General features: G+C 38.9%; 1 protein-coding gene across 1 annotated transcript in view; it reads left to right on the top strand.

The window, feature by feature from the left end:
• Positions 1 to 841: 841 nt before the first annotated feature.
• The window catches only part of LOC101861918, a 20,139-nt gene continuing 2,494 nt past the window's right edge, over positions 842 to 18,486 (top strand). The window contains exons 1-4 of the mRNA XM_005111203.3: positions 842 to 1,062; positions 12,008 to 12,107; positions 14,697 to 14,803; positions 15,482 to 15,619. Coding sequence (XP_005111260.2) covers positions 915 to 1,062; positions 12,008 to 12,107; positions 14,697 to 14,803; positions 15,482 to 15,619 — 493 coding nt within the window. The 5' untranslated portion in view covers positions 842 to 914. The remainder of the gene's footprint in view (positions 1,063 to 12,007; positions 12,108 to 14,696; positions 14,804 to 15,481; positions 15,620 to 18,486) is intronic.

Here is an 18,486-nt window from a genome sequence, read left to right as displayed (position 1 = left end):
AGTAGTAGTAGCAGTAGTAATAATAGTAGTAGTAGTAGTAGTAGTAGTAGTAGTAGTAGTAGTAGTAGTAGTAGTAGTAGTAGTAGTAGTATTGTTATTATTTACTATCATAATCATAACCCCAGTTTTCATTGATATACTTACACGTTATTATCATCATTACTTTGAACTAATGCTGCCACGCCCGTCCGTCTTTCTTTGTCCTGTATGCGAAAAGAAAAGAAAGAACCGTCGAAACTTTCTACTACAGCCATCTATTGTGTTACACATGTGAACGTATTGTATTTGAGTGTTACTATTCATTAAACAAAGACAACAAACAAACAAAACGAAACAGAAAACAGCAATAACAACAACAACAACAACAACAACAACAACAACAACAAAAACACATGGGGAGAATCATTCAGTTTGCAAATAGGTGATTGTCTTATACATGTGGCCGTTAGAGCAGGCTCGACTCTAATGTGAGGCAGCGTGGTGAAATCAGGCGCTCATCAAAATAATCAAAGTAAAGAAACTGGCATATTTCCGCTGGTTTGTGAACTTTTATCAAATTGTCGAATTTTGACTCAACACCTTTCATGTCCATTACAGAACACATTTCTGTTTTGATTTTACTGAAAAACGTTGATTAAAGTCACAAAGTATGTAAATTTTCAGTTTCCACGGACCCTCAAGCTAAGGAAACAACGCACCTTTGGCGGCCAGTTGCACACTAATTTTACCTCTGAAACCAGGTGACCCCCACCTCCTTCATTTGCAAGTATCTTGACTTCTTTTCACGATAAATGGATACTTTTTCCATCCAAAGCAAGACAAGTAAACAAGCTTCAAGATGATACCAATAATTCTACATGCCAAAAAATCGACGAGAGCCTGACTTCACCTGACTTCACCACCTCGTGACTCTTATGTTCTATTTTTTTTCTCCAGATAAACCAAAAATATGGTGTGGGGGAGAACACGCCAGAGCTCTGGAGTTTCCTAACGGCGTGAACTTGACCTACTTTCCGGGAACTAAAGGTCAGGGATCGGGATTTAAGATGCAGTTAATTCCAGGTTCGTTTATAATAAAGATTACTCGATACTTCTGTCTGTTTTTATAGAAGTACAGTTGACTCCGTTGGTGTTGAACTCGCTTGAGCTGATCTTTTTTCTCGGGTCCCAGCATATCTTCTTCTTCATAGAATCTAGATCCCAACGATTAGTTGCACTTAGGATGAATTGATATTTTTTTCACTCCCCCGACAACATCAACTCACCCGTAGTCGACTGTAACATGTTAAAACTGTTTCCGCAGTCTGTTTACCTTTAATAAAAAAAATAAATAACAGCGAGCAGCTTGTCATGATCACAAAATTCACAACTCGCCGCAGATAGTAACGCCTTTCCCTTTCCTAAAGTTGAGTGTTGCTCATCTACCCTAAACATTAAAAGTTAGGGTTGATTAAATTTTGTTGTTGCAAACTTGGATTCCTAGAGGTGCCATCACTGACTCAGACGCTGAGGTGTAATGACCCTCCATGCTCAACGGTCGCAAACCGCCGTCGCACATTCTACCATGTCCAGGCCTGTCCATGTTTTCATGCTGTCCATCGGAATTACTCTTTGTTTTCCCCTGGCTCTTCTGCCCCACAACTTTGCACCTAGCAACTCTTTCACAATGGCCTCGTTTCGTTTTAAAAGGCCATAGTATTGTATTTTCCTGGATTTTATTTTATTTATCAAGGTTTGTCTTGTGTAGAGAATTTGGCAAAGCTCCTTATTTGTTTGTTTGTTTTTTGTTTGTTTTATTTTGCTTTCCAACTTATTCTAGCCATTCTACGGTAGCAACATATTTCAACCGCAGCTTTTTCTGGCATACCTCCTCTTTTTTAAAAGGTTTTTCCGTATTTAGGGCACTTATAGTACGGTCAAAATTCGTGGCGCTCATAGAGGTTATAAATAGAACTACAGGTCTTAGCTGTGACGTCACAAGAGTCAAACTTGCCATTCCGGAGAGGAATAAAAGGCCGTCGGTGCACAGCAACACTTTTCAATCACGGTATAATGATACTCTGCGAAGTCTTTTGATGTTGATTTCTTTTTTATGTGATTTGCCTATCGCTAAAATATACTCATAGGGATTTTTGTGACCGTTTATTTTTAAACGAGCCAGATAATCTCCAAATAATGGAAATATTACCTTTTAAATGGTGAGACCATATGGGTAAATAAAATCAGAAAAAAATGAATGAAATGGACTTGATGATCACTGTTAGAATGAAAAACCTAATTTTATTTAAATCTTTTGCTGTGCGCCGCTCAAAAAGTATGTCTAGATTTAACACCGCTGACCACAACAAGGCACCTATATCGGCTCTGTGGAATCATTAATGTGACTGAGAAGCTGCTAGATACTTCAGCTGCAACTCTAGCACACCTTCAAGGCGGGTTGAATGGAAAAGAACCTCTGTCGATGTTGTTGAGATGAGAGAATATAAATTAGCCAATCAGGCGCAACTACCTACCAATAAGACCGGCGTAATATTCGGTCTCATTTGCGGAACTGATGCCAAACAGCATGTGCAACAGCAGCAGCAGGTGTACATGAAAGATGGGGTGTTGTGTAGCCAAGTACCCTTGCCAATCAACGCCAATTTTAGAAAATATTTTGAACATTTAAGATAAACCGGCTGTTTATCTAAGTGTTGCATTTTAAATGTCAGTGCATAAATATTAGTGCCCTATATTAAAAAACGCTCCTTGGGTGTGCGCACAGGATCCATGAAATGAATGATTTACAATATTCCAGCCTGCTATTTATTGCTCATTTTGAGACAATAACGAATAAATAAAATATTAGATAATTAACCCAGTCTAAACCTTCTTCATACTCCATGAAGACCTAGGCTTAGCATAAGAAGAAAGAGAGTGTAGACAACATGACATAAAAGCAATCCATTTTGTAAGTATGAAATTTTACTTTTTCTTAAACAAACTCAATTACTCACTTTGTCTCCCTCCATCCCTCTCCCATCCCTCCTGGGAAAAACTAACAATACCTTATATTATACCTTTCTATTCATTTGTAGCCACCAGGTGTATTTTGTATTCGTGTATGTTATGATAAAACAACAACAGCAAAAAAAACAAACAAACTTAAAATAATACTGAACTGAGCTTAACAATTTATGAAGACCTACGCGTTGCGAAGGACGCGCAGCACGACATCGCTGTTTCTAATCCTCCAAAAAATGGCGTCAAAGCGAACTGAGTGGGCCCCAAAGAGGTTATAATATTGTCTTTTGTGGGCCAGCACAGCCATATTGAGTTTACGTGAGTGACGTCACAGCTGCGACCTCTATTACTATTACAACATCTTTGCTGACCACTGACAGTACATTTTTTTCTTTGTTATTATCAAAGAGACGAGTAGAGCAGGGAGGAGTGTGTTGAGCTCAGTGAGCGGAGTGTTAAAAAGAAATTTCAAAGCCTGTGGTCCAGACGGAGTGAAAAGGAGAGTGTTAAGAACTTGATGTTAGGAACTGGCGCCGATATTTTACCTTCATTTTTAACCTGACCCTGCGCAAAAACTACATTCTTACAATATGGAAAACATCGGAGGTAATACCAAAACCAAAAAAGCCTAAAATATATGAATGAAATGACTTAAGACAAGTCGCCTTGAAGAATTGATCCTCCCGAATATTTTGGGTTGTGTTCATGGAAATCTAGATCCATTCCAGTTTGCATACAAACAAGAGAGGAACGTTGAAGATGCTGTACTTGTTTTTTGTGACTCTATACTGAAACACCTTGAAACATCTAAAAGGTATACGAAGGTACTTTTTGTTGATTTTTCCTCTGCATTTAATACAATTCAATCGCATATTGTCATTGAAAAACTTCTGAGTCTGAGAGTTAAGTCTGAGAGTTAGTTATCATATCGCAGCATGGGTCCTGGAAATTTTGACAGGCAGACCACAATATGTGAAGCTAAACAACACAAAATCTGACACATTTCTTTGTAACACTGGCGGTCCTCAGGAGTGTTGTTTGTCACCAGTTTTGTATACAATATATACCAATGATCATAGAAGTATATATAAAACAACACGCTGAATTAAGTTTGCAGATGACTCCGCTATTATTGGATTAATAAACCTCGATGAAAAAGAGTATTTCGAAGAAATATGTATGTTTTTTAAATGGTGCAATTCACATCTTTTAAAAGTGAACCTGTGAAAAACAGAGGAAATGATTTTTGATTTTAGAAGAGAAAAACCAACAATCCCACCACTCGTAATGGAACAAGACTTAATTGAAATCACGTATTCATACAAATATCTTGGTCTTACAATCGACGACAAATTTACATGGCAAAACCACGTAAACATTATCGTTAAAAAGGTAAATCAGAGGCTGTACTTTCTGAGGAAACTTAGGTCTTTCAATCTGAATCAATCCATCCTTCAGATATTCTACGCCACCACAATAGAAACTTTGATAAATTTTGGTATCACTTGTTATGGTAGCAATTTGGGAAGGCAGCACATTATACAAATAAACAAGTTGATAAGAAAGGCATCAAGAACAATTGGTAGAGACCCAAGTAACTTTACATATCTGCACAAGAAAAACGTTCTAAAAAAGGCGGAAATAATGCTTAGTGAACATAGCCACCCACTGACATCGGAATTTCAACTATCGACCAGCAGTAAACGATACATTTCCCCAAAAAGCAAGAACAGACAAGATATAGAAATTCATTCGTACCAACTGCAGTGAGGTTATTGAACACACCGTGCTACGAATGAAACAGAGAGAGAGAGAGAGAGAGAGAGAGAGAGAGAGAGAGAGAGAGAGAGAGAGAGAGAGAGAGAGAGAGAGAGAGAGTGAAAGAGAGAGAGAGAGAGAGTGAAAGAGAAAGAGAGAGAGAGAGAGAGAGAGAGAGAGAGTGAAAGAGAAAGAGAGAGAGAGAGAGAGAGTGAAAGAGAAAGAGAGAGAGAGAGAGAGAGAGAGAGAGAGAGAGAGAGAGAAAGAGAAAGAGAGAGAGAGAGAGAATGTTTTACGGAGCGGGTTGTCCCAGCACGTGAGACATGTATTTACTTGGCCTAATGTCCTGTCTTGTTTTGTTCCGGAGCACTGGTTAACAGCGACTCTATTTTTAAAAACAGGAAAAATTTTTTCCGGGGAACAGCGAATGCCCTAAGCGAATACCTCGTCGTGATGGTATTGATGATGGTATCGATACACCCGCGGCCCGACAAAAAGATTTTTAAATAAAACCTTTAAAACTATGTCTAATCGTAAAAATAATATCAAATTCGGAACCAGCGTGTCCAAATTAACAAAGTAACTCGCGGTTGACCGTTTTTCTTGCTAGATTTAGAAGATCACAAAAAGAAGTATTATATAGATTTTACCAAGATTGCATCTTGTAGTATTTTCCTATCATAAAGAGGACAGACAACAGTCACTTTTAACTGATCTCATAATAGACCCCCCCTCCCCCCCCCCCCCTTTCAGTGTGAAGTGACACGTGGGAGGCTGTGGCGCAAAATTCCTTTGATGTTTGCCGCCGCGCGGGATTAAACTTTGCGCGCAGAATTTTCAAAATAATTATCGCAGCTAAAAACTGATTTCATTTTCGAAATCGGCATATCAGAATAAGCAAAGTGGCTCACGTAGAACCTGATTTGATGCCATATTCTAAAACTTGAGCAAACTTTTTTTCAATTGTCTATTTTCAATCGAAAGTCAGGTATCAAGGTCACCCAGTGCGTTGTAAGTGCATCTGACATCAAAGCTGTTAGGACTACACACTGTACACTAGACATCTACTATCAACTACTGCACAGTCGCTGTACAGTGTACAGTATGCCTATTGTGACTATGTCGAAAGAATCTCCTATTCTCTTTATTGAGATGTAGAGGCCTACAGATCCCTCGAATGTCTGGGGACGATCAAGTCCAGAGACTACAATAACAAATTATTAAGAGAGGGCGTATGGAGAGTTTGTGTCATTAGAATTTTGCAACTAATAACTTCGTGTGCCTCTTTTTACGTTTGTTGAGTAACAACACACAGAATGCAGGCAAACTGTTGCGAAGAGTCATCTGGCTCAAGAAGAAGGAATCTCCCCCAATTTAAAGGGAATTGGACACTATAAAATGGAATGTTTAAACATAATATGGAGTTTGATAAATCTGACAGTTCTACTATACGAAGAATGTAATACGATTTGTCGCTGAGAGTTACTTGGGCTTTACATATTAACCCTTTTCACGGCAACCTATTTATATCCCTTTGACCGACAACTGGGTGTAACACACCCGCACATGTATTATACAGTGGGTTCCAAACGAAACTTGATAATGCAATCACCCAATAATCGGGTTAAAGCCTTAAACTACCTACTCATACAACATACCAATTCAAAGCTAAATAAATTCTGCATCATCTGACATAATAATATTTCATCTATGTTAAGAGATGCTCGATATAATACTGTGGTCACTCAAAATTGAGCGTAAACAATCAGGCTTGTCAAAATTGTGCGAAATCACAGAAACGTTGTCTTCGCGCGTGTATTGGAGACCATCATTATTGATAGAATGGACATACATTCTCAGAAATAAACAATATTTATTGTCGATAGTTTCAATCTCAAACAAAACAGAAAACAGAGTAATCACAAATACCACAAAAAAAACCTTGGACTTAACATTAAATGTGCTCATTGTGATTTTGAGTAGGAGCCATTGGTTTTGTGTAGTGCACGAACCCATAGGGCATCGACTCTGCTAAATTGAGGACAATTATCAGTCATTTCATCCCAGATGTCACAGACGGTTGCAAACGAAGGGTCTGAATTGGGAGCAACGTCAGTTTTCTGCAGCTGCTATTTCATGGGATTTCACATATCTGTAGGATTCATATCGGGCTATTTACTGGTGACTACTCCAACGTTGATATGATATAGTTTTCCAAGAATTGTCTCGTGATAATATTGGCCCATTTAGAAAGTGATTTGCCACGAATGGAGATGACTTTCCAACACTTGCGCGATGTAGTCAACTAAAGCAAGTCATCCGATGATTCACATGCTGACGATTTTGTTCATTCCGTCCCACCACACCAAAAATGGCAGTTTCATGGCCTCTGCTCCTCACTGACAGATGATTTTTCCTAAATCTAACCTGCACAGCCATGTTCTAAAAGGTTTGTGCTCTACAAGAAGACCAATATCTCCTAAACAAAAACAAAAGCATACGAATGAGCATAATATGCAATGTTAAGTCTAAGTTGAGCATGGTATTTGTAAGTAATCAGTTTTCCAACTTGTTTGAAAATGCATTTCAGAACATGCCTCTCATTGCAGAGACAATACTATTTCCTTTTCATTTGATATTCAATACATTCCATTCTACCAACGTTGATGAACCCCAATACACGCACGAACACACTCATACGTTTCTTTGATTTCGCCCAATTTTGCCAAGCCTGAGTTTTTAAGGTCAATTTTAAATGACCATATCTCGAGCATCTCTTTACATATGTGAAATATTATTGTGTCACATGATGCAGGATTTATTCAGCTTTAAATTGGCATACAGCATGAGTGGGTATATAAGTGCAAGGTTTTAACACAATGATTGGGTGATTACATTTTCAAGTTTCTTTTGGACGCCACTGTACAATAAAACATGTGCTCAACTTACATCTGGTGACTGGGTGTAAGAAATCCAACTCTTCTTTGTTAGATGAGCCCATATTTACTCAAATAGCTGCCTAACGCTCAGCCTTTCCCCATGGCACGTACTCCGAGCAAAAACATTGTGAACCCCCCCCCCCCCCACCCCGAAAAAAAGAAAAAAAGTTCGTACTCCATTTACTCATCATGTTCTGTCACCAACGACAGATGCTTTTCTCCTATGCTCATTAAGAAAACGATGGATACTACCATCGTGGTTGATTCTACAAAGGAGGAAGCATTGTTTGGTCTAAATTCTGGGTCAGTGTTACCCTTTTAAAAGTAAACACAATGTCAAGCTCACGCTTAGCACTAGGAACCTCTGACTGATCTGTGCATCATGCTCAGGATAATTACGTTGTTCTGACGTTTGATTCCCTCCTCCTCCTCCTCCTCCTCCTCCTCCTCCTCCTCCTCCTCCTCCTCCTCCTCCACTAGATCTTAGGGGAAGTCGACTGCGGGTTCTTCAACCTGCAGTGCAATTGATTTTTACGTAAGTGACCGCTTTTCATTCATCGTAGGGCCCTTTGCTTTCAGGCAACCACATTCAGATTTCGAAGGTACTCTTTATCACTTTATACTGACTAGAATATTGTCAGGTTTTGGTATGAATTAATTTTGAATGTTGCCTTGGTGGCGGCAGAAGCCTACTCTTATCGAGTTTAGAACCACCAAGAGAGCTTAAAGTGCGCAGCTTGCACATGGGATCTCCGAGATTTTTTTTCCTTTCGAGAGAGCCAAAAGTTCGATCACTGCTACCCTAAGATCAGGGATGTGTGGCTGAAAGACAGTAGTAAGAAGGAGCAAGGAGAAGCAGTACTTGTAGATATAGTCCGGAGCAAAGGAAGGAGGAGCCCACTGGCCAGGGGTGGAGATGAAAGCAGACGACAGAACATATCTAGAGAAAAGGAAAGGAGGTGAAAAGAGAACATTTTAGAGAAAAAAATTAATGTTTCCGTCGCTGTCAGGTTTCGAACCTGGAACCTATTGAATGTAAAGCGAACGCGTACCTCTAGACCATGAGAGCTCCGTGTGTTTGGTTCTGATTGTTCTGTTTTGTAATGATCTTCCTGGGATCTTTTTAAAACCGATACACAATACACACATGTACATGATCTTGTATTTCTATATTCTGTGAAATGATCCCAAGTGGAAATTCGTGAGCCAGTGTGTTTTGTATTTGTCTGGTTGTTTTTTGTTTTTTGTTTTTTTTTCTGTTTTTTTTTGTCTCTCCATTTCTACACTATTGATACACACACGCACATGTATGCTCCATAAAACGACTTCCATCATAAATCCATTTGCATGTTTGTTTGGTTTTTTGTTTTCATCTTAATTTTGCTTTAATGATACACACACGTACATCAATGCTTCATAAACAAATGACTCCCTTTAAAATTTGTGTGCGTGTTTGTTTGTTTACTTGTCAGTTTGTTTGGTGGTTTTTTTTCATTGTATTTGTACTTTGTTGATAGACACACCTACATGTATGTTTAATGAAATAAAACCTATATAAATTTATGTGATTGTCCGTGTGTGTGTGTGTGTGTGTGTGTGTGTGTGTGTGTGTGTGTGTGTGTGTGATCATGTGAGTAAGAGTATGATCGTGTAGGAGTATGATAAACCAATCAAGATGAAACGGAGAATTGCAATCGCTGCATCTAAACGGAAAATGATAACATCCACCTGAAGAGGACAATGCATAGAGAGAGAAAAAAAGTTCAAACTTTAAGAACATTCTAGAGACGGTTTTCAAACTTGCTACAGAGCTGACAGCATTTTAAAAGAAATTTTTCTTTAAAATTCTCCCTGCAACATCTCCTTATTGCTTTACGCTGAGATCAACTTCTCTCTTTTTTTGTTCCTCCTTAGGAACAGATTGGCGGGAGATTTGACTGAGCTCTATTAAGCTTACTGAAATCGAGACGAAATGTTACATGTTTGGTCTAATTGTATTCGATACTGTAGGCTATTTCCAATGATAGTACATAACAAGATGGGCCACTTCTCTCTTTGAGCCAATTAAAAAAGTGTCCTCAAAATTTGGTGGCGCCCTCTTCACAAAAGCGCACTCTTTGCGAACAGAGTTACCCTACTTGAGTTGTTAAAAATCAAAGTGAAACTAGCAAGTTTTTGGATAAATTTCGGAAGAACGCTTTTTAAAAATGATTACGCTGACAAAAAACCTCTTCCGGAGGAAAAGGAGATGGTTTTCTTCGTTTAATTTGACTTTAGAATGAAGGGCGAGAGGTCATTAAAATAAAAAAAAAATCACCTAAGACTCCGCACTGAACGTACCCGAACCGCTGATGAACAGCAGTCGATCTGCGCACGCAAGGAGGTGCTATTTCTATTCTTCTTCTGAAAAAACGAAAGAGAGCTTCAAAACAGACTGCAGCGCCATCTGAAGCAAAGAGCATACTTCCTGCGGACACTTTTTAGGCTGAGTGGCCCATCTTGTCTTGTACTATCTTTGCTATTTCACCAAGTTCAACAGTAACAAAGAAATATAGTAAAAAACTAGTCACTGTTCCCCGGTCGCTGTTCCCCGGTAAAATGACGTCATGAGTCGCTGTTCCCCGGCGCAGCCTGTTGTTCGTGTGAGTGAGTGAACCTTGAAGTCAAACTTTTGTAACGTCTACGGCCATTGTTAACGACCAAGACATATTTCTCCCTGCGAGATGAATAAAGATTGTCATTGTCATTGTCAAATATTTCTTCAACTGTCGAACACAGACTCTCAACCACTGACTTGTATTAATTTGTCTTAACAGATCAATATTTTTGTAAACACCAATTTGCTGCATTCTAGAAAACTCCTTAATAAATACTATTAAAAAACCCCGGTGGGCAGCTTTCTCAGATTTTAAAAAGTTTACAGCTGAGGCAATACTGCTTTTAAAAACCAAGTCCGTCATTTTTTATCGCAGCATTACCCTTCTTGAACGCATGTTTCGAGAACTTTTAGTGCCGAAATGTTCCCTATAAAATTTCTTTCTTTCTACAAGTTTTGCCTCTAAAAAGTGTCATTTGTGACCAGCGCTGTACAGTATGACATGTGCTGTGAACAATTCCGTTTTCCTCATGACGGAGATTTATAGTATTTTATATAAATTTATGAAAAATCGTTTTTAAATCAAGCCCCAATTGTTGTGGAAAAATAGGATTAAGAAAAGACGAATTGATACAAACTGCTGTGCAAAACACGAATGACCATAATTCATCCGTTTTTGAGATATCTGAGAGTAAGTTGTTCCACAAATTTAGACTGCACTATTATTGTCTGGTAGCGTTTCAAGAAACGCTGGATCATCTTCTAGTGTCATTGTCAGAAAGTTTTGCTTGTTAATATCTGAACCTTATAATAGACAACGTATAAGAAAGACACTATTTGCATGTGCACCCAATGACTATTCCTGAGAAGAAAGTATTTTTATGTGATACTGTGTATGCCTTAATGGAATATATATATATATATATATATATATATATATATATATATATATATATATATATATATATATATATTTGTGTGTGTGTGTGTGTGTGTGTGTGTGTGTGTGTGTGTGTGTGTGTGTGTGTACGTGTGTCTTTGTGTCTTTGTGTGTGTGTGTGCTAGTGTATGAGTGTGTGTCTGTGTGTGTGGGTGTTTGAGAGAAACTGAGACAGAAAGAGAGAGAGAGAGAGAGGGAGATAGAGAGAGAGAGAGAGAGAGAGAGAGAGAGAGAGGGAGAGAGAGAGAGAGAGAGAGAGAGAGAGAGAGAGAGAGAGAGAGAGAGAGAGAGAGAGAAATAGTGTTGATGATTGCCTATGTGTGTATGTATTTACAATGTTTTTGCAATATTCTTTCTTTTGTGGTAATCCGTACATTGTTATTTTGTTCAGCTTATCTTATCGTACTAGTTGTGAAGCGCACAGGGCATTCTGTAGAACGTGGATATGCGCTGTACAAATTCAAATATTATTGTATTATTACAGATATTTGAAGATTGCAAGGGAATAGAGCAAGGAGTTCCTAAAAGCTGAACATTTAAATCCAGAGACGTACTATTTCTTTTAATTACATAATTCTTAAATGTTTTTGTGATCTACCGCTGAATTATTCATCTAGTGGTTATTTTAGACAGGTTTCATATTTTTATGGCATCGTTGTGTAGGGCAGTGGAATTGGAAGAAAAGAACTTTACTGTAAATTGGACGTCACCAGTTTGCCTTTAGTTTTGCATTTGGCATAACCTTAAAAATTTAACATTTCTCTCATGCAGATTACAGTTTTCCTGTTTGCATAAGCGATCAGAGGCCTTTAGAAGCCCGGGATACACCAACGTTCCTGTACTCTCTGCAGGGTGGATACGGGTATGAAAGGTACGTCACGTTAGTATCCATAGAGAGCAATATGACTCAACTGATTTGCTAATTCAGTTAGTTTTAGTAAAAGTTGTACAGCACTTGCAGTACAGTAAGGTCATATTATAAGTACCGAAGATTAGAGGTGTTTATTGTCTAAAATTCCTTTCACCCCCTTTCCTGCTCTCTAACCATGTTCTGTCGTCTGCTTTCGTCTCCACTTTCTTCCCCCCCCCCCTCCCCATTGCCCCCTCCTATGAGCTCCTGACTCTTTCTGCAACCTTTCTACTGCTACTCCTTGACTCCTTCTTTACTGCTGTCCTTCAACTACACACCTGATCTTAGGATAGCCATCTCGGATATGGGCTAAAAAACCTTCAAGGTCACATATTATGCAAGTTGCGAGCGTAAACGATCTCATGGTCGTCCGAAATTGATAAGAGTAGGCTTTGCCGCCACCCGGGTTGGAATAAAATAATTCCTACTAAACTGTAAATGTTTAAGGTGTCCCGAACGAATATGACCTTATACCGTTGCGAGTGCTGTAAAACACTTACCAAAAACAAAAACAATTTTTAAAAAAGCAAAAATAAAACCAAACAAATCACTACCACCATCATACTTAAAGTCATCTTTGCTCTCAGCTCCTTGACATACTTCTGTCTTCCTTGAATTTCTACTTATAACGGTTCTGTCGTCATCGATTTCAGTACATGTCGATCTCTAAAGCCTTGATTGTAATTGTTAATATTCCAAACATGCTCATTGTATGTTTTCAATATGTTTGGCAATTGAACACTGCTGAAAAGCGAAGGATCTTGGACATTCCATCTGGAAAGAAAAACTTGATTTCAGTTATAACAGACTTTTACTTAATTAGGCTATGTTGTGTTACAATAATTATTTTATGCATAATACTTAATACTGTTATGCACACTTTTTTCTGCTAATCGTATGGCGTCAATTTGACTAAAAAGGGTAAGGGAAAAAAAAGAGAATGTTTCATAAGAGAATAACAAACACATAAAAGGAGGAGAGATACGGACGACATGCTTTAAAGGACAAGAGGAATAAACAACACCAGAACACCCACCAACATGTGCTAGAAGTAAGCAATTTCAACACAACCTACTAATGTGCTAGAAGAAAGCAATTTCAATACATGAAGTAAAAATGTTGCAGTTGTGAAACAAGGTGAAGTATTGAGATGTTGCAAACATGCCTCATCAGTTGCTCCACTGACTCCCCTCACCAGAAAAATAGTTTTTCTGACATATGATTTTAAGGAAGCAAAACGGAGCAATATTTCACTACTTCAGAATCACAAACTTCTATCTGACATTTTTTGCCGTTTTGAGTTGCTAATATCATGGTATCAGACATAAAATGCTCTATATGCTCTCTCAAAATCGTAAGATTTTTCGGAGTCGTTATCAAGATATTCAAAGAACTGCATTCGAAAAAGCTTGACTTGCTGTGAAGCTCAAAATTATTTACGTTAAATTTCTCAAAACTAGGCACTGAGCAGATAGGAATTTGTAATTTTGAGGTGACGATTTGTCAATGTAACAGTTGGATGTTATCAACGATCAAATTATTATATCGGTGATGTTAAATACTACCCGGCTCTGATAGTGTGCGCCCTTGAGATTTCACCCCCCCCCTCCGAAAATGCGAGGTTCTGATGCTTTCCTATGATATACGAACTAGCTTAAAAAAACCTACATTAATTGAATTCAACTTCTGAAAGCTCTGTTTCTTGAGTTTTTGACATAATGAGATTCAAGCAGCCTTCTGGGAAAAAATGCAGAGCTAATTAATTTTTAATCTGTTTTTCAGATACACAAATGACAAATTAACACATCATCGGCCAATTTGACACTCAAGGAGTTAAAATTAACATCATTATTATTAGTGTATTTATCATGTAAACAAATTCGCTACCCCATAATTACACATTCTATTTGACCTATTTGACCGTTTTGAGTTATTAAGACTATGGGGTCAAAAACCAAATGTTCTATCTGCTCTATCAAAATCGTAAGAGTCATAATCAAGATATCCAAAAAAATTGCATTCGAAAAAGCTTGACATGATATGAAACTCAAAATCTTTGATGTTAAATTTCTCAAAACTAGGTATTGTGCAGATAGAACCTTGTGATTCTGAGGTGACGAAATTATACTTTACCACATTATTGGCCTGTAAAAATTAATTAGTTAAACAAAGTCATAAAACATTATTAGTCTGTTTATCAGTTAAACAATTACAAGTTGAAAATTATTTAAAATAATTATTTGTCTGCTTGTTGGGTAGACAAATAAGAGTTTAACACATAATAATAATGATAATGTTTATGAGGTAAACAAACAACAGTTTAACACATTATAATCATAGATCTGTTGATCAGAGTAACACATTAAATTACACGTCTATACATACAATTATAATGGTCTTGGTACTTTTTGTTTGTTTTGTTTTGGTATGTGTTTCACGGCGCTCGCAATGGCATAAGGTCAAACGAGCGCGCGTTATAATGGTCTGTTTATCGCATTAACAAATGCAAGTTGAACATTACACAAAAATAATTATTGGTCTGTTTCTCAGGGATGATTGTAGGTGGAATGTGACGGCCCCAGATGACAAGGTCGTACTTGTTCGATCTTTTGCTACAAAGATTTTTCCTCGGTATGGATCTTGGTTTCCTTTTCTTGGTATGTATAAACACATTGGTGTCACAACGTAGTGAAATCAGGCTCTCGTCAGTTTTGGGACATATGGAAGTATTGGCTTCATCTCTAAGCTTGTTCATTTGTCTATCTTTTGATGGAAGAATACCCATCTGTCTTGAATAGAAGTCGAGATATTTCCGACAGAAAGAGGTTTGGGTTGTCTAGTTTCAGAGGAGAAATTAGCGAGAAAACAGCCGCCAAAGTTCGGTGACTTCCATAGCTTGAGAGCCCTCGGAAACTGAAAGTTTACGTTTCGTCAAAGTTTTAAAGCAAAATCTGCACAGAAATAAGTATTTCAAGGAAAATAAATAAATGACGAGCAAAAAAAACAAAACAAAATTCGATAAAATGTGACAAACCGGCAGGAAAATGCCGGTGTCTTTGATTTCGCTACTTTGACGAGAACCTGATTCACCAAGATCCCTCACATTTTATTCCAACAAAATACCTTTATAGTAGAAGAGGTTTACTACAATTTCAGCGGTCCAACATCATAGATAACTTTAGTCTTACGGTATGGAGTAGTTTGTTGTTGGGTTAAAGTTTAGTTTTAGTTACTGTTTTCCTTTATTTGTGTGTTCGGTTGGCTTGCCCTTGGGTGTTGTTTGCTACTTATTTCTTCCAGAAATAAACGTAAAACCATGCCATTGTCGCCCTCAGGACGATTTTTCGAGCCCGTTGACTTCCTGGATCTTAACACCGACGAGAGCTCAGTAGAACTTGACGAGTCTTACTTTGAACTTGTCGGATCTTCCACTCGAGGCTCTCTGCTGGCTGAGTACGTGGCAGCCTCTAAACGTAAGTTCCCCCAATTCATTGTTTACTCAATTTTCTAATTACCATTATCCATTACGCTCTTACCATCTTAATCATCTTGCAAAATACGTATTTTGTGACGTCTACTACTACTACTACTACTACTACTACTACTACTACTACTACTGCTGCTTCTACTGCTGCTGCTGCTGCTGCTGCTGCTGCTGCTGCTGCTGCTGCTGCTGCTGCTGCTGCTGCTGCTGCTGCTGCTGCTGCTGCTGCTGCTGCTGCTGCTGCTACTACTAACTGTCTTTGTATAACGCACTTTCACGCTCTACATCATGTTCTATGCGCTTTACAATTACTATTACCCCTGCAGATCCTAGAGAAATGAGGGGGCTCTCGTGGCCTAGTGGTTAAGGTGCTCGCCTCTAATTCAATATTTCCCGGGTTCGAATCCGGATAGCGAAGAAAAATTTCTTCTCTAAAATGTTTTTCTTTCACACCCTTTCTTTGTCTCTATTAATACTTTGTCGTCTGCCTTCGTCTCCATTTTCTGCCCCCACTCCTTCACCTACTTTACATCCTCCTCCGGGCTCTTGGCTCTTTCTGCAGCCTTTTTACTCCTACTCCTTGGCTCTCTCGTACTGCTGTCTTTCAGCCACACCCCTGGCAGGAAATATCTACACTTGGCCTTCTCGGACAAGGGTGAAAAATCTTGGAGGTCCGGTGTACAAGTTGCGCATGTTAAAGATCCCTTGGTGGTCCAAATCGATAAGAGCAAGCTTCGGCTACCACCCTGGCAAAGCTCAAACATTCCTACAAACTGAAAATGTTTTATGTGTCCTACGTGCTCATATCACCTTGTGCAGATGCTAGCGCCGTAAAACACTTACCAACAAAAAAACACACAACGGAAATGAAAGTTCTGAAATGCTATGTATGGTCAACCCTTCTATATGGCTGTGAATGCTGGACAATCACTAAAGACAATGAACATAAAATAGAAGCAACAGAAATGTGGTTTCTTTGGAGACTGCAGAGAATATCGTGAAAGGAAAAGAAATCAAATGAGGTAGTACTTTACTAAGCCCACGTGAGATGCTCACTGTTAAAAACAATCAGGAGAAGACACATGCAGTTTTTGGGACACCTGAATAGACATAAAGGTCTTGAACATCTAGCTCTCACTGGCAACATTGAAGGCAAACGAGGCTGTGGTAGGCCTACTTAGAGAACTTAAACAGATGGGTAACGGGGAAAGATCAGGGTAGCGTAATTTTTTAAGAGTATCTGAGATAAATGGAGAACCATGATTGCCGATGTCTGTCGCAGATCTGGCACTTGATGGTAATGATGATGATGGGACCCTAAATCACTCACAATCATTCTAGGCTCCCAGGAAGCACACTTAGCGTGCCTCTAAAGCATCTATCGGAAAACTGTCAGATTACTCTCAGATTACTGATTACGTTTTTTGTTTAAACATTATCAAGGGGACTCTCGAGGTCGACACGTTACGGTGTTTGCCCCTCATTCAATAGGTACCGGGTTCGAATCCTGACGGCGACGGAAAATCTTCTTCTCTAAAATATTCTCCTTTAACAACCTTTCCTACTCTCTAACAATGTTCTCTCGTCTGCTTTCGTCTCCACTTTCTGCACCGACCCCCTCACTTCCTTTGCCCCCTCCCCTGGGCTCCCAACCCTTTTTGCAGCCTTTCTACTGCCACTCCTTTGCTACTCCTTACTGCTGTCTTTCGGCCACACCCCTGATCTTATGATAGGTAAGATCAAACACCTAGATTTCTCGGATAAGGGCGAAAAATATCGGAGGTCCCGTGTGCAAGTTTCGCACGTTAAAGACCCCATGGTGGTAAAAAATCGATGAGAGTAGGATTCGGCTGCCACCCGGGCAAAATGCAAAATTTCCTACAGACTGAAATTGTTTAATGGGTCCTGCGCGCTGGTATGACCTTAATCAGTGGCGAGCGCCGTAAAACACTTACCCCCCCCCAAAAAAAAACAAACAAACCCCTCAGCAAACCCCAACATAATCATGGTGAACAATGATAGTATTCATATTTTTAATCAGACACGTCTGACGTTTGGTCTGTTCGTGAGTGGGAGTATATTATGTGTGTATGTGTGTGTGTAAGTATAATATTATAATATAAGTGTAATATGTACATTATGTGTGTAAGCATTTCTTATGTGTGTATGTGTACATTGCGTGTGTGTTAGAGAGGATGTGTAAAAGAGTATGCAGTGTATCATGAGTGTGCACGTGTGTGTCTGAATGTGACCGTGAGCGTGTGTCTTTGTATGTATGTGTGTATGTGTGTGTATGTGTCTATGTGTGTCTGTATGTGTGTAATTGTCTATGTGTGTGTGTGTGTGTGTGTGTGTGTGTGTGTCTGGAGAACCACCAGGCCATTGCTCGAGAGTGTAGGCAATAAATATCTGATTGCATCTAGTCACTTCTTATCCTATCTTAATAGAAATGCAATATCAGTGAGCATTACTTGACAGTAGATACCATGCTGCACTGGCAGGGGTATGACCTGGGTTTGAATCCCAAAATCACTGTCGAACACTCAGGCTATCTGAGGAGATTTTACGGCTCAAGATTCGCTCTGCTTGTTTTGTTATATCCAGATGTTTGATTTTAAAGGTCGCAGTCTATTAAGTTGAATTCAGTCGAAGTGTGACAAAATGGTAGTTTTTTTTATCCACCCATGAAGGAGAATCGGGCTGGACCAGTCTAAATCAAATGTGTTCGATTGGCAGTGTGCACTTGGTATACTTTCTCTCAATCTCTCTCTCCCACACAAAACTTGTACTCATTCACATACACACTCAGGAACACACACATACACACTCACACAAACACACGCACACACACACACA

Source organism: Aplysia californica, unplaced genomic scaffold, assembly GCF_000002075.1.
Source record: "Aplysia californica isolate F4 #8 unplaced genomic scaffold, AplCal3.0 scaffold01024, whole genome shotgun sequence".
Taxonomy (NCBI): Eukaryota; Metazoa; Mollusca; class Gastropoda; order Aplysiida; family Aplysiidae; genus Aplysia; species Aplysia californica.
This window is presented reverse-complemented; position numbering and strand designations above follow the sequence as displayed.